The following is a 16697-nucleotide window of genomic DNA, read 5'->3' as shown; positions in this document are numbered from 1 at the left end:
ATCCTCACCTGATGATATTTTTCCATTGATTTTTAGAGAGAGTAGAAAGACGGGGAAGAGACACACAGAGAGAGACACACACAATTGGTTCTCTCCTGCACGTGCCCCAATCAGGGCTGGGGATCAAGCCTGCAACCAATGTATGTACCCTTTTCCAGAATCAAACCCCAGGACCCTTCAGTCCGTGGGTCAATGCTTTATCCACTGAGCCAAACTAGCTAGGGCTAATTTTTTTTTTTTTTAAGCCAGAGAGAAGATGGGAGGAGAGAGAGAAACATCCATGTGAGAGCAAGACATGAATTGACTATCTCCTGCATGTCTCCTATCGGGGACTGACTCAGGACACTTGGGAATGTGCTCTAACCAAGAATCTAACCAGCAACCTTTCTGTGCAAGGGATGATGCCCAACCAACTGAGCCACATGTGCCAGGTCCAAAGTTTTTCTTGAGTCTAATAAGCCTAACTACTATTATCATCTATTATTATCATTTCATAAAGAAAAGTCATTTTCAACAGTTCCAGAACTGTTTGTCTCAATTGGCCATTTAAGTTTAATAGCAAAAGACTGGTTAATGGCCGAACCGGTTTGACTCAGTGGATAGAGCATTGGCCTGCGGACTCAGGGGTCCCAGGTTTGATTCCGGTCAAGGGCATGTACTTTGGTTGCGGGCACATCCCCACTGGGGGGCGTGCAGGAGGCAGCTGATCGATCTCTCTCATCGATGTTTCTGGCTCTCTATCCCTCTCCCTTCTCTGTAAAAAATCAATAAAATATATTTTTTTAAAAAAAAGACTGGTTAATGATTACAATGCACTGTAAAGCATTCAGAAGGAAAGGAGAATGCTTTGTGGACCATTTGGGTTTTGTTTTTTTGTGTGTGTGGCAGTTTTATTTTTTAATGAAATTATTTTTATATTTTTTTAAATTAATTTCAGAGAGGAAGGGAGAGGGAGAGAGATAGAAACATCAATGATGAGAGAGAATTACTGATCAGCTGCCTCCTGCACTGGGGATCGAGCCTGCAACCAGGACATGTGCCCTGACCAGGAATCCAACTGTAACCTTGAGCCGCACCGACCTGGCTTATGTGGCAGGTTTTGTTATTAGTTTTAAAAATAAGTACTTTTAAATGAAAACAGCTTGACCAAAAATCTGCCACAGAATTTTGAGACCCATTAAAACAAAATTTAATGAGAAAAAAAAGTCATTTTCCAACCTAAAGTAGGAAGTACATACATTCAGAATTATGCCTAAATAAAGGTTAGTTTTTTTGTTTTTGTTTTTTTTAATTGATTTTTAGAGAGGGAGAGGAAGGAATAGCTAGAGAGAAACATCTATTTGTTGTTCCACTTATTTTTTTAAATATATTTTTTTTTATTGATTTCAGAGAGGAAGGGAGATAGAGAGATAGAAATATCAATGATGAGAGAGAATTATTGATTGGCTGCCTCCTGCAAGCCCCCCACTGGGGGGGATCGAGCCCAAAACCCAGGCATGTGCCCTTAGCTGGAATTGAACCTGGGACCCTTTAGTCCGCAGGCCGATGCTCTATCCACTGAGCCAAACTGGCGAAGGCTAAAGGTTAGTTTTGTTTTTTAAAGTTCAGCAAGTAGTTCTTATTTATCCCCTCTTTTTAAAACATAAGTTTTTATTGACCTTAGCAGTGGTTCTCAACCTTCCTAATGCCGAGACCCTTTAATACAGTTCCTCATGTTGTGGTGATCCCCAACCATAAAATTATTTTCGTTGCTACTTCATAACTGTAATTTTGCTACTGTTATGAATCGTAATGTAAATATCTGTTATGCAGGATGTATTTTCATTGTTACAAATTGAACATAATTAAAGCATAGTGATTAATCACAAAAACAATATGTAATTATATATGTGTTTTCCGATGGTCTTAGGTGACCCCTGTGAAAGGGTCGTTCGACCCCCAAAGAGGTCGCAACCCACAGGTTGAGAACTGCTGCCTTAGAGAGGGAGGAAGGAAGAGGGAGATAGAAACATTGATCGGCTGCCCCCTACTGGGAATTGAGCTCACAATCCCCGGCGTGTGCCCTGACTGGGAATCAAACCTGCTACCTGCCACCTTTTAGTGCACAGGATGGTGCTCCAAACAGCTGAGCCACACCAGCCAGGGCTTGATTTTTTTCTTATTTATTTATTTTTAGAGAAAAGAAGGGAGAGAGAAAAACTTCAATGTGAGAGAGAAACTCAATTGGTTACCGCTATCCCCTGACTCGGGTTCATCCTGAACTAAAACCTAGATATGTGCCTTGACTTGGAATTGAAAACTAGAAACATTTTTGGTATACAGGAAGACGCTCCAACCAACTGAGCCACCCACCTAGGGCTGGAATAAAAAAGAAACTCCTTTGAATACTACACTGCTGTAAAAAGGAAGGAACTTCTACCATTTGCAGCAGCATGGATGGTCCCGGAGAGCATTATGCTAAGTGAAATAAGTCAGTCAGAGAAAGATAAATATCACATGATCGCACTCATTTGTGGAACATAATGAACAACATAAACTGATTAACAAAAACAGATCCAGAGACAGAGAAGCATGATCAGATGCTCAAACCTCAGAGGGGCCCTAGCCGGTTTGGCTCAGTGGATAGAGCGTCAGCCTGTGGACTTAAGGGTCCCAGGTTCGATTCTGGTCAAGGGCACATGCCTGGGTTTCGGGCTTGATCCCCATTAGGGGACATGCAGGAGGCAGCCAATCAATGATCCTTTGTCATCATTGATGTTTCTATCTCTCTTTCCCTCTCCCTTCCTCTCTGAAATCAATAAAGATATATTAAAAAACAACAACAACAACAACCTCAGAGGGAAGGTAGGGGAGGGTGGGGGTAAAGGGGAGAGATCAACCAAAGGACTTGTATGCATGCATATAAGCATAACCAATGGACACAGACACCAGGGGTTGAGGGCATGAGCCAGGGGAGTGGAAATGGGGGGTTAAGGACACATATGTAATACCTTAATCGATAAAGAAAAAAAGAAATTCCTGTCAATCCATGATTCTATATCCAGAAAAATCATTCTTTAAGAATGAAGACAAGCCCTGGTTGGTGAGCTCAGTGGTTAGAGCTTCTGCCTGCACACTGGAGGGTCTTGGGTTTGATTCCAGTCAAAGGCACATATTGGGTTGCAGATTGCAGGTCCGACCCCCCGCCCCCAGTCAGGGCAAGTGTAGGGAGCAACCAATCCATGTATCTCTCTCACATCTATGTTTCTCTCTCTCTCTCCCCCTTCCCTTTCACTCTCTCTAAAAATAAATGGAAAAAATATTCTCACTCCTTGGGTGAGGATTAAAAAAAAGAATGAAGATAAAGCCCTGGCTGATGTGGCTCAGTTGGTTGGAGCATTGTCTGTGCACCCAAAGGTTGCAGGTTTGGTTCCCAGTCAGGGCACATAGGTTTTGGGTTCCATCCCTGGTCCCCAGCATAGGTGAGGCAACTCTTGATATATGTCTCACATTGATGCTTCTCTCTCTGTCTTTCTCTTCCTCCCTCTAAAGAATAAAAAATTAAAAGAATAAATACATTTTTTTAGATAAAAGAAAACCAAGGTGTGGTCAGCCAATCTGAATGACAAAAAAATGCTAACAACATAGATCTTATATTGTCTTAACACAGAGACACACAATAATAATAATAATAAAGAGGGTGGGAGAAAACTTTTGGAGATGTGGATATGTTTATGGCATATATTGCGATGGTTTCACATTTATAGACTTATCTCCAAATCCTACACATTAAATATATATACGGTTTTCGTTTGTCAGTATTTAATGACCGCGTCGGTATGAAAACGAATGTGATCCATGCTGAGTTCATATTATTATCGATTTTTTTTCTTCCGATTTTAACAGAAACTGACATATTTTTCCTTGGGCCCTACAGGTGGAGAACAGTCGGGGATGGGGTGGAGCAGGGAAAGGGGCGGGGATAGAGGGGGAGGAGGCCAACGCTTCTCCAGGCGGTCCGCCTTATCCTTCTTCTTTTCTCCCCTCCGTCTCTCCCTCCGCCCCTCCTTTCCTCCCCCACCCCCACCCCTCCGCTCCCCTTGCCTTTCTCCCTCCCCCCGCCCCTCTCTCGCTCCCTCCGCCCCTCCTCCTTTCTTCCCTCCCTGGAAGCGTTATAATCCCCGCGCTCCCTCCTCCAGTGTTCAGCCAGCGCCCGCGGCCTGGGCGCCATGAGCGGCCTCTTAGGGCGCGCGGTGCTGAGGGAGGTGGTGTGCGGCTCGCGGGCCTGGGTGCCCAGCCTGCTCGTGCGCCCCTGCTCGGGTGAGTCGGGGGAGGGGATCGGCAGCAGGCGCCTCCTAGCCGTGGTTGGCGCACAGGCCGGGGGCCCAGACCCCGCAGTCCTCCTGACTCGCTGGGAAACCTTGGGACGCCGAGCGGGTGTGGGGGGCGATCGAAGTCCCGGAAGGCGCGCTCCTTGGGTTCCTGCTGGGGCGGGCCGGGGTCCTGCATCCCTCCCACCCCTCTCATTGCCCTCCAACCCCCCACGCGTGCTGCCCACCTCCCCAGGTTTCCTCGGGGCAGAGGGACCCAGGGACTCTGGAGCAGAAGGAAGCCAGAGGCCTAGTGGCCGCATTGGGTGGCGATGGCATCCCTGCGGAGCTGGGGCTCCTGAGAGGGAAGTCCTTCTCCGCAGATGAAAACTCCTCCCTCGGAACCGCTGTGGTGTTTTCTCTAGGCCCTAAGTCCGCCTGGCAGGACCTCCTTGGGGCCCTGGGGCCTTTATCTGTAACCGGTCCTCTCCCCTGACTGAGAGCCAGATGCCATGTGTTCCAAACGCTGGCCAGAGTGCACTGCCATCTTCCCAGGCCAGGCTAGACAGCAGGTCCCGAGGCTCTGGATTTGGGGGGAACAAGCAAGTCAGGGGGCTTCTTCCCCAGTGGGCCTCATTTGGCCCTGAAAGGATGTGCCAGCAGGTCACCCACAGCACAGGTTTTGGTTAGTTTTCCTCCTGGGGATGAGGAATGGCAGCTGCAGATGCCCCCTGGGACGCTGGCTGGCTCCAGTCTTATTCTCATTTCTCCACCAGTTCTGTCTCCGAAGGACTTTGCAGGACATCCAGGGTCTGGGCTCTTGTCAAAAGCACATTTGAGCCTGGATCCAGTGCTGTGGGTTTGCATAACTCAGAGGTGGCTTGGGCTGCAGGAGGGTGATGCAGCCTCCCATCTCCTTAGCTGTGTCGGGGCCGGGCTCAGTGCTTTCGTTGACTCTGGAAGCTCCCGCCTTAAAACCTCACAGCAGCACAGAGCTCCTGCCTGGCCAGTGAGGTGTAAGAGAAGTCCTCCAGGCTTCCTCACCTGCAGACAGGAACCTCTCTACCTTCCTCCTCAATCCCCCGGGTCCCTTTGTCCTGGTGTCTGTGGCCTACCCGGTGGGGAGAACATACTGCATTTCTCCCTGGCTCTCTGCTATTCTTTCACCTCAGACCCAGAAGATGGGCTCTGGGTCCTTGGTGATGTGGCAGTGTCTGTGCTATCACCCCCAAGGACAGGAGTCAAAAGTGAGGCCAGGAGTCATGCTTTCTTTCCAGTGAGTCATCCCTGGGTCTCCTGGCTCTCAGGGGACACCAGCTCCATCATGAGCAGCTTCTGCTACTGCCTGGGAGGGAGCTATGGCCCCTCCAACAGGTTGGAAGCCCCCAGGAATCCAGTGCCCTGATTATCCCTGACAGGCAGCGCCATGCTGAGCAATTCCTGGCTGTGGGCACCACACTTACCCCCTCCAGAGCCGCTCTGGCGGAGGCAGACACTGTAGCCCAGATGACATCTGGGTCCCGGCAGGGGAACACAGGTCAGGAGACATGAAAAGGTGAGGCAGCATCCCTGAACCCTCCTCTTCTAAAGGAGGGCCCTCCTGGACCCGGGAGCGGACCCTGGTGGCCGTGAAGCCAGATGGGGTGCAGCGGCGGCTTGTTGGGGATGTGATCCGGCGTTTTGAGAGGAGGGGCTTCAAGCTGGTGGGGATGAAGATGATTCAGGTACCAGGGCTCTTGGCCTGTGGGTGTCCCTCAGTGCACTAGGGGGAGGGCTTCTTCCGGACCTCAGAACCTCAGCCCTTCATGTCAGTCCTGCTCCAGGAGGAGTGTCCTGTTGGAAGTAGAAGGGGAGGGATGGAGAGGTGGAGTTGGTATCTCCTGCACTGCTGTGCTTGACATGCCGGCTCATTAGGTGTTTTCTGCAAAGTCATTGCCCCAGTGCCCACTGGGGTTCCCTCTCCAGGGACTCCTCTCACTCCTTCTCCCAATACAGGCGCCAGAGAGCATCCTTGCTGAGCACTACCACGACCTTCAGAGGAAGCCCTTCTACCCAGCCCTCATCAGCTACATGAGCTCTGGCCCCGTGGTGGCCATGGTATGACCTGGTGGAAGGGGTGGAGGGCCCTGGATTGAGCCTAGAGCTGCTGAGCCCTTGGTGATCCCCCTTCTCCTGACCTTTATCTCTGTGCTGCAGGTCTGGGAAGGCCCCAATGTGGTCTGTACCTCAAGGGCCATGATAGGGCACACGGACTCAGCTGAGGCTGCCCCCGGCACCATTCGAGGCGACTTCAGCTTCCACATCAGCAGGTACCGGGGCCCTGGCACGCTCAGCCACAAGCGCATTGTTTTGCTGGGCGGAAGTTAAGCCAGAAGAGACTTTTAATGTGGGATATCACACCTCTTACTTGCTAGTCTCAGGGAGATAAAGTATTCCCTGAGCGTTGTGTATGTACTCCGTCATCATTGTCTGTTGTCTGACTCTAGCTTGCCAGATACTCTGAGGGAGGACTGGTGGGAAAATGAGGCTCCCAGTAACAGTCTGGGCTGGTCCATGAGGTTATGAGTAAGAGGCCTGGAACCCAGTTTTCTAGCTCCCCTCTTCTTCCTTTCCCCTCTGCATAATCAGCTTGCTCCTCTGGACAGTAGGGAATCAGCAGACCTTTCCCAGGACCTCCCAGGTGCATGTGGAAGCCTGTGCCTTACCTTTGCTACCTATTACCTGGCACAGGAACATCATCCACGCCAGCGACTCCGTGGAGGGGGCCCAGCGGGAGATCCAGCTGTGGTTCCAGAGCAATGAGCTGGTTGACTGGGCAGACGAAGGCCACCGGAGCAGCCTCTACACAGCCTGAACCTCAGGCTGCCCTAGGCTGCCCCCAGCATCCACCCAGGACCAACTACCTCTGTCCACAAGAACTTGAGCCCACACTGTGCTCTGCCCATCTGTCCCAGACCACTTCCCTGTTCACCGTCGGCCTCAGCCCAGAGCAGTTGAGCCAACTTTATGTGCCTTTTGGTAGCTGAAACCAGCAAGAGATTGGACCAAATCCTTTCCATACCAAAATGCCAGACCACCTTTGGGGGGGGGTTCTCCAAAAGTGGTTTAACCTCCCCTCCCCCACAGGGGAGACATTAAAATTCCTTGTGCTGTGCATGGGAGTGGAGCGCTCATTATGTCGGTGGCTTTACACAAGGCCTAATGAGGCCTTTACACAAGGTTGTATAAACCAGCAGAGGGTCCATAGAACCTATGACTCAGGCAGAGAACCAGAGACCTCCAACCTGAAATGTGGGGGAATCCACGCTGGGCCCTGAAGCTGGTGCTGTCCCAACACCAAATCATTGTGATTCCGCTGAAGAGGAGCTTCCTGCCTTGGACAGGACTGGAGGGTGGCAGGAAGGGGTGGCTGGGGAGGTGGTGGCTAAGACCACCCTCAGGGCAGAAAGCTTGGTGACGATAACCTCCTCCGCTCTTCATGGCTTCATGTGGCCGAGGCTGCCTGGTGTTTACTTGTCTTTATGTTGACACTACATCTCACCCCTAGTCCCCAGGTGTCCCTACTCACTCTTGACAGGTACTGGACACTGCACATCACACATCATTACATCTGTTAAGGCTGGCTTGGTCCTTTCTCTTTCTTTTTAAAAAAAATATATTTTTTATTGATTTCAGAGAGGAAGGAAGAGGGAGAGAGAGAAACATCAATGATGAGAGAGAATCATTGATTTGCTGCCTCCTGAACCCCCCCTACTGGGGATCGAGCCTGCAACCCAGGCATGTGCCCTTGACTGGAATCGAACCCAGGACCCTTCAGTCCGCAAGCCGACGCTCTATCTGATGAGCCAAACCAGCTAGGGCAGCTAGGGCTGGCTTGGTCCTCATTTGATATTTTTTCCTTCTTAAAGTTCTTTTTTAGGTTTTTTTTGAGATGGGAACATCAACGAAATAGAAACATCAATGAGAGAGAAACATCAACATTGTTGGGCTGTCTCCTCTGCATGCCCCCTATTGGGGATCAAACCCTGACCTGGAATCAAACCAGCGACCTCTTGGTCAATGGGTTGATGCTCAACCACTGAGCCACCTGCCCGGCCTTTTTTTCCTTTTTTTTTTGTTTAAATATATTTTATTGATTTTTCACAGAGAGGAAGGGAGAGGGATAAAGAGTTGGAAACATCGATGAGAGAGAAACACTGATCAGCTGCCTCCTGCACACCTCCTACTGGGGATGTGCCCGCAACCAACGTACATGCCCTTAGTCGTACATGCCCTTAGTCGGAATCGAACCTGGGACCTTTCAGTCCACAGGCCGACGCTCTATCCACTGAGCCAAACCGGTTAGGGCTTTTTTTCCTTCTTGATGAAGGATGGCCTGGTCCTTGCCCTGACATTTATCGCTCTTGAAACGGGTCCTTTTAGGAACTGGCACTGGGCCTGGACAAGTGAAGCAGAGGCCTTACTGAGGCTTTCCTTGGCCGAAGTCTCCTTCCCTACTCCTCTTTGATATTTATGCAGCAGGGTAGGCAGGTGTCTGGGAGGCAAGGGCTTTTAAACGCTGAGCACTTCCCAACCAGCTGTTTTATTTTTATTATTATTATTTTTTTAATCTTTAAATTCTTTATTAGTTAAGGAATTACAAATGTGTCCTCATTCCCCCCCCCCCATTAACCCCCATCCTCCCCCCCCCATGCTCTCCCAACCAGCTGTTTTAAATGCACAGCTGGGCCAGCCTGACCTTAACCCGGGAAGGAGTGTCCGCTGTATCCAGCTGGCTCCGACCACGGTACTAACACCCAGTCTTGTGGAGAGGACGTAGTCTTGTGGACAGTTTGGAAGCCCACTCACCTGGCCTCGGCCGCAGAAATCCGCCTGCAGCACTGCGCTCGCGCTGCCGCGGTTCTGGGATAGACCAGCCACCCCCATTCTCAGCAGGTGGTGTGGCCACAGAGCTGCAAGATGTCCTGGAAAAAGCTGGGAGGCAGCCTTGGGTAGGGCTAACGGGGAGGGGGGCGGTGGTCCTGGGCGGAGCGAGGAGGCATCTATGGGCCGGGCGTCCTGGGAGGAGCGAGGACGCCTGCGGGAGGGGTGGCGGCGAGGGGCGGGACCTCCGTTTCCCCGGACTCTCCCGGTGCTCAGAAGTGACGTGGCGAGAGCGCCGCTAGTCCTGGTGGTGGCAGCTGGTGCTCTGATCCGAAGCAGGTCCCTGCTGTCCTCGCTGCCGCGGGTCCGTACCGAGCGCCATGGCCCAGCCGCCGCCCGATGTCAGCGAGGACGACTGCCTCCCGGAGTACCGCCACCTCTTTTGCCCGGACCTGCTCCGGTGAGGGCCTCGTCCTGGTCTGCCGTCGGGAGCGGGGTCAGGAACGCGGGAGTGGGGCCCGGGGTTCGGGGCGTCCGAGTGCTCCGGGACTTTGATCCTTGCACTGTGGAGAGCGCGTTCTGTTTGGCTTGGCCAGCGCCGGGGGATGTTGCGAATGGCAGTTCTGGGAGGGAGGGAGGGAGGGTGGGAGTGAGGGGCAGGTGGAGGACGGCTTGTATGTTTTGAAAACATTACTCACTGAACTGACAACTTTATGAACAGAGAATTTGAGGCTGAAATAGGATTGCCCGGAGACCCAGAAAGCCTAGGCATGCAGGCTTTAGCGTTTTATTTTCTTACAAAAATCATCCACGTTATTTGTTACCAGTCTAAATGTGATAGAAGTGCCCAGTTCGTAGGGTCAAAGTCCTCCCAGAGCCACAGCCTTCCCCCACTCCCCAGTTTACGGGGATATCTTTAAAAAGCCTCGTGTTGTTGTTGTTGTTGTGTTGTTGTTGTTTTAATTCTTTATTGTTTAAAGTATTACGTAAGTCTCCCCCCCACACCCATTGACCTCTCCCAGGCTGCCCCCACCCCCCAAAAAGCCTCGTGTTGTTGTTGTTTTAATTCTTTATTGTTTAAAGTATTACCTAAGTCTCCTTACCCCCTCCCTCCCCATTGACCTCTCCCTGGCTGCCCCCACCCCCAAAAAAGCCTCGTGTTTTCTTCCCCCAGGGACAAAGTCGCCTTCATCACAGGCGGTGGCTCTGGGATCGGATTCCGGATTGCTGAGATTTTTATGAGGTGAGAACTCCTCTGTTTCACCTGTGCCCACCACCCCATCTCCACTACTGACTCTCACACTTCCTCACACCTTCCCGCTGGATCCTGGGATTCCCGGGAAGAGGCTGGTGGGTGTGGGATCTCCTCTAGGCAATGAGCCATTTAAGAACATCTGAAAGGCGTCAAGTGCTGTCCTAGGGGAGGCAGGACTCCAGGGCCCTCTCCCAGACCTCAGTGGAGACTGTGTGGCTGTGGTCTGAGCACCCTCATTTGTACAAAGAGGGAGGGTTCAACAGCGTGAGGTAACTCTCTTGCCGAGCCCCCTGGGGCCTGGCTGTGAGCCAGAGTCATGGAGGGCCCAGTTGCATGTGGAACACAGTGTCTCTTGAGACACAAGTTCTATGGCCTCAGGCCCAAATCAAATATTTATCACCCCGACCTGGGGAAGGCCCAGAGTTAGGCTGGGGTTGGGGGAGAGGGAGCCTGTTGATATCCTAGGGACCCTCTCCAGTTTCTCCTGGACCCTCATTTTTCATACCAGGGAGGTGAGCCCCCCTGGACAAGATTTTGGGAATCATTCGTTCTAGGTGAACTTTTTGCCAAACTGGTGGCTTTGGGCATGTTGCTTCTCTGAACAGAGTATGACTAGCTGGTCAGGGTCATTCTGAGGAGCAGGTAGAACCTGCTTAGAAGGTGATAGCTGCTATTGTTACTACCAACACTGTGAGGAGGTGACACTGTTGTAATGTACCCCGCGAATCACACAAGGATGCCTCAAGAAGTCAAAGAGTCACATTTATTGCAAATCCGGGACTATGAGGGGGCATTTCCCAAATCTCATAGTGATAAGATGGCCGCAACACCAGATTTATATAGGCAAAGATCACAAAGGTATAGATTACATCCCAAGGTTTGGAATGAGGAACCTGGTTTGCAAAAAAGCAGTTTACAGAAGCAGAAGCAGCATGTTATCTAAATTATAGTTTTGGGTCTCCGAATCACTGAGTTGACAGAAACACATTATCTAGAGCCCTCGGGTCTTGGGACCACTGAGTCAACAGAGACACGATATCTGGAGCTCTCTGACCATGGGATAATTGTGCTGTCCTTCCCAGGTAAAGGAAAATGTGCTTTCTAATATCAGTATGACCACAACCAATGGGATTTCACATTACAATCAATAGGGTATTTAATCAAATGGGGTGATTTATATAATTCAGAAAACTAAAATAACTTTTCTATTATTTTAGTAAACAAATAAGCACAGAAACCAAACAGCAGGGTTAAAGTTAAACTATAGTTTCTACCTGAGATGATTGCTACCATACTTCAACACAGGGCAGGTGCCCTGACCTCAGAATGGGCTTTCTGTCCATTTCTCCAACATCACAGGGAGAGAGGACAGGGGCACGTGGGGCCATGCCAGGGGGACCCAGAAGGCCTCATGCAAATGCTTGGGCCCCCACTTGATGTTCACAGCTGCTTTGGTGCTGTGCACATGGAGTTTGGGGCAAGGCCTGTATCCTGATGCCAGAGAGGCCAGCCCAGAAATGCTGGGAGTGGGACTAATGGCAGCCATCTAAAGTCTCACCACAGTGGCTTAGCTGTGTTCAGACCCCTGTGTCCTCTGACAGCTGTACCTTCAACATTGGGCTGGCGTTTCAGCCCAAGAGACCCTTGGGGGAAGGGGGCTCTGCTTAGAGCTCTGGGCAGGAGCCCATCTGGGTTTATCTCTTGCACCTTGCCACCCTCACTCCTGCCCTCTGGCTTTGCAGGCACGGCTGCCACACGGTCATTGCCAGCAGAAGTTTTCCGAGAGTATCAATGGTAAGCTGTCTCTACTGTGCCTACCCCATCCATGGGTGGCTGTGGAGACCCAGAGCCTGGACCTGGAGGGTCCTGAGGCCCAGAGGATGTTGACTCCAAAAGCTGCTCCTCTTCCAAATATCAAGCTTCGGTGGAGGTTGTCTCCCAGGAAAACACCTGGCTTTTAAAAACGTTTAATTATTGGGTCCTGTGAGGGACCCTCATGCTGAGTGGTACTGATGCTAGGAGAGATCTCTGAGCTCAGCTGGGTTATAATAGCGGTCCACATGTCCTACCCACCCCGGAGGAAAGTCTCACCCCTGCCACAGTGGGTCTCTGGGCAGGGACTGGAAGTCCGCTAGAGCTGCCACTGACCCGTGACCAGTGGCCTGGAAGGTGATGTGGAGGGAGGAGTGTTGAATTTCTTAGAAATGTCCACGAGGGGTTGTGGACCCAGGGAATGGCTACCTGCCAGCTGCATCTCTCAAGAGTGGAGTCCAGCAACAAACCCTGGCTTCCCAGCAGAACCTGGACACATCCTCCTTGGATGCTGAAGGGCTGTTCTCTCTAGGCTGAGGCCACTGGGCCGATGCCCACCTCTTCTCTCCCTTCCTGTCTGGCTTCTAGGCTGCCAGAAAGCTGGCTGCAGCCACTGGCCAGCGATGCCTCCCTTTGTCTATGGATGTCCGAGATCCCCCAGCCATCGTGGCTGCCGTGGACCAGGCACTGAAGGAGTTTGGAAAAATCGACATTCTCATAAACTGTGAGTCACCGTTAAGCTAGGCCAGGGGTTTTCTGATGAGTCAGCGATACTAGACCTTCCTTCTTGGAAGTCCCAGAACTTTTATCCCGGGCTCCGGGCCACTGTCTTGGCCCAACTCTGTTCCTTCCAAGTCATTTCAGTGTGAACTTGGCTGAATCAGAGTCAGAGGCGATCTCAAGCCTCCTTCCCTGTCCAGCTTGTGCCATCCTGAAGTCTGTATGCTCTAACTGCCCAGGGCTCCTGCACCATCCCTGTCTCGTCTGCTTGCATCCTGCAGGTGCAGCCGGAAACTTCCTGTGCCCAGCCAGCTCATTGTCCTTCAATGCCTTCAAGACTGTGATGGACATCGATACCTTGGGCACATTCAATGTGTCTCACGTGATCTACAAGAAGTTCTTCCGGGTGAGTGTTCTCTGGTTGGGACCTCCCCTCTTCTGGTGGTCTGCTCGCTGACAAGCGCCCCCCTCACACCCCCTTACCCCCTGTGTCCACCATGTGTTGCAGGACCATGGAGGAGTAATCGTGAACATCACCGCAACCCTGGGTACCCGGGGGCAGGTGCTCCAAGTGCACGCAGGCTCTGCCAAGGCGGCCGTGGGTATGGCACCCCGTCTGGTCTGCTCTCCTGGGTGCCTTAGGGTCCCTCTTCTGCCTGTCCCTGGAGGCCAACAGTGTCTGAGTGGGCAGTGGAGAGGCCCAGCTCTGGCCCTGAGTCCCCGCTTCAACCCAGGCCACCCCAGAAGTCCAAGCAGCCCTGCATTCTCCCTCATGCCTGCCTTCCTTCCATGCAGATGCAATGACGCGGCACTTGGCTGTGGAGTGGGGTCCACAGAACATCCGAGTCAACAGCCTTGCCCCCGGCCCTATCAGTGGCACGGAGGGCATCCGGCGGCTAGGTAAGGCTCTCAGGAAGCCCAGGCCCTCTTGGATGCTCTCCTAGGTACCGGCTCCACAGTGCCTCCCTGGGCTCCCTCTCACCTGGCTGGGACAAGTGCCAAATTTTCATGACTCCCTGGGGCTGGCAAGGAGCCATTTGTGGTTAGCACACAGCTGCAATGGACTAAGGATTAACCAGACTTGGGAAGCCGCTCCCTGGAGGTCGAGGCCACAGGGCTACTGACCTTGATGTTTGAGTCAGAACCAAAGCGGGGCTTCCATTGAAGCTTCCAGAACCTTGGCAGGGTGTCCATCAAAAAGCCCTATGCTGGTTCTTTGGCAGTGTTACTCGGTACCTGGCCTGTCCCCGCTCTGCGAGGATGGTGCTAATAGTGCCCACAACGTTCTCGGATGTGGTTTAGAGAAGGCTGGGCCGGGGAGGGTGGAGGGCCTTGAGATCCTGTGGCTCACAGGGTTTGACCTCCCAGGTGGTCCCCACACCAGCAAGATCCTGGCCAGCCCCCTGCAGAGGCTGGGGAACAAGACGGAGATCGCCCACAGTGTACTCTACCTGGCCAGCCCTTTGGCATCCTACGTGACAGGGGCCTTGCTGGTGGTTGATGGCGGGGCGTGGCTGACGTTCCCTAATGACTTGAAGCTGCTGGCGGATTTTGCATCCTTCTCTGCTAAGCTCTAGGTGATGTGCCACTCCCACCTTCTGGGTGTCATTTGTGTTCATGGCCCTTTCCCAAGGCCCCACCCTGTGGGCTTTTGGTCACTGTTTGGGCCCTGATACGTTTTCACTCAATTCCTTGGGCATCTTTCTAGACATGTTCTTGGGCATGTTTGGGCTTCCACTACTCCAACAGACCAGGCCATGTGTAGGTCAAGCTGGGGAGGGGTCTTCTTGGGTGGTATTGGGAGGGGGCCCAGCCCAATGAAGCTCTACCCCAGATCTCAGGGCCTTTCTGCAAACCAGGGTGGGCATGGCTTGCCTGGCAGACGGGAATTCTCTCTCTCCCTGGGAGTGCCCCTCGGTGACCCTCTCCAGAGGCCTGAGGGCTGTCTGAGCCCATGCAAGGGTGCCATTGCTCTCTGCCTCCCCCCCTCCCCCAGTCCCAGTGGTGTAGCTGGTCCATGAAGCCTGCTTATCCTGGTTCTCTGAGCAGCAGCTTCCTCTGAGGAAGGCTGAGGCCCAACCCATGCCTCGGAACACTTATGCTCATCAAACCTCCTGGGTCACAATCACAGGGTGGTGGTAGAATGTCCTAGACTTTGGCTGTTTCCTGTCCCACCTGAGGGGGTGTGTATGGTGAAGGGATAGCCCAGGCGTTCACGGTTCAGTCACACTGTGAGGCCAAGTTTGGAGCAGGCTTCTGCGATGACCCCCATCATCCTTCCTGGAGACGGGTTTGTGAGCACAGTGATGTTGAGAAGCCCCTCTTCTGAGGCCCTCTGTGCTTTGGTTGCCATCAGCCATGTTCTGAAGTGCCCGTGAGCGACCAGGCAGCTGGAGGTGGGGGTGGGGGGAAGTCTGGGCTGGGAAACCATCCACTGGGGTGAGGAGCACTCATCTAGGGGAGTTCTGGGAGGGCAGAAGGGGACCGCTGGTGTCTGCCCCCCAGGGGATACACAAGGCTTAGCTTTAGCTGTCCACTGCTGTCTCCCGGCCACTTGTGGGTGCTGCCCAGATGGCAGATACAGTTTCCTAGGCTGTGCAGGAGGTGGGCCCTGGTGCGCTTCAGTACTCTGTGACCTTGGTGTCTGCTGGCATTTCTGACAGGAGCTGGACAGCTGAAGCGAAGAAGGCATTCTGAAGGGGAGGCTGGTTCACAACCCACTCTTGGATTCCTGGGACCTGCCTCTCACCCAGCTGAGAACTCCAAACCAACCACCCCAGCAGAGCAGCTGAAGCAGAGACTCACCCCTCCTCTGAGGGCCATTCTGTGTTCCCATCCCCTTCCCATGGCCCATCTCCTGTGCATGGGCAGGAGTGACCAGGCAGTGAGCCCAGCCTGATGACCCGCCCGCACCACACAGATATCTGCCAACGGGTGATTGGCATTCCAGAGCTCCCTCAAGAGTGGAGATGCAGACCAGTTGCTGGGGTACATCCCTCCCTTCTGACCTAGGGTTAGGGGCTATCCTGCTCTGCCTAGTCCCAGCCTGGGCTGGCCGCCTCCTGCCTGTTTCCTGTCCCATCTGAGGAGGTGTGTATGTGAAGGCATAGCCCAGGAGTTCACAGTTCAGTTCACAGTTCAGTGACACTGTGAAGCCAAGTTTGGAGCAGGCTTCTGGGATGACCGCCCCCACCATCCTTGCCTCAAGGTTCAAGCCCCTCAGAACTGTAGGTCAGCCCTCTGGTTAGGCACACACAGTTCTATCCTTCCTTGTTGGTACACCAATTTGTATAAGCACAGATCCTAGAGCTTTGCCAGAAAATACATTTCCTTAAAGAATAATATTTTTTATTGTAAAACATCTATTCATTGGATTTTGCAAAATTTTTTAGAAGGAAAAGGAAGATACTTGAAAAGAATCACTGTGATCCGGTCATTTAGTGTTTCCTTCCTATCTTTTTCCTGTGAAGAGTTTAGAAAATGCTTCCTATCTAATGCCTGAACCCCCTGCAAGGTCTCCATTTGCTCTTGGTCGGTTCCTACTGCCATTAGGGGGCTGAGTGTGAGCTCTGTGCCCCAGAAGACCATGCTCACTTGTCCCTTGTTCAAGTCCCTTCATTCTATGAAAGGAGACCACCGCTCCTCAACATGTGCAAGGGAGTGGCAGGGAAACCCCATGGCCATCCCACCCGGGAGGCCACCTGGCAGAGGGAGCACCTTTTGCTATTTAAAGGTGCTCCCTGTTGTCAGGGAGACCA

General features: G+C 52.3%; 2 protein-coding genes across 2 annotated transcripts; both read left to right on the top strand.

Moving 5' to 3' along the window:
* Positions 1-4113: 4113 nt before the first annotated feature.
* Positions 4114-7445, top strand: NME4 (NME/NM23 nucleoside diphosphate kinase 4). Its single transcript, XM_006103671.3, has 5 exons — positions 4114-4299; positions 5880-6013; positions 6285-6386; positions 6486-6598; positions 7020-7445. Exons 1-5 carry the CDS (start codon positions 4209-4211, stop codon positions 7141-7143), a joined length of 564 nt encoding a protein of 187 aa, XP_006103733.1. The 5' UTR covers positions 4114-4208; the 3' UTR covers positions 7144-7445.
* A 1561-nt stretch (positions 7446-9006) lies between these two features.
* Positions 9007-16069, top strand: DECR2 (2,4-dienoyl-CoA reductase 2). Its single transcript, XM_006103669.3, has 9 exons — positions 9007-9612; positions 10327-10395; positions 12150-12201; positions 12808-12943; positions 13221-13345; positions 13448-13541; positions 13735-13839; positions 14308-14516; positions 15603-16069. Exons 1-8 carry the CDS (start codon positions 9533-9535, stop codon positions 14514-14516), a joined length of 870 nt encoding a protein of 289 aa, XP_006103731.1. The 5' UTR covers positions 9007-9532; the 3' UTR covers positions 15603-16069.
* The last annotated feature ends 628 nt before the right edge of the window (positions 16070-16697 follow it).

Source organism: Myotis lucifugus, unplaced genomic scaffold (assembly GCF_000147115.1).
Source record: "Myotis lucifugus unplaced genomic scaffold, Myoluc2.0 scaffold_498, whole genome shotgun sequence".
NCBI classification, from domain to species: domain Eukaryota; kingdom Metazoa; phylum Chordata; class Mammalia; order Chiroptera; family Vespertilionidae; genus Myotis; species Myotis lucifugus.
The sequence above is the reverse complement of the archived record's forward strand: the minus strand, read 5'-3'. Positions and strand labels throughout refer to the sequence as shown.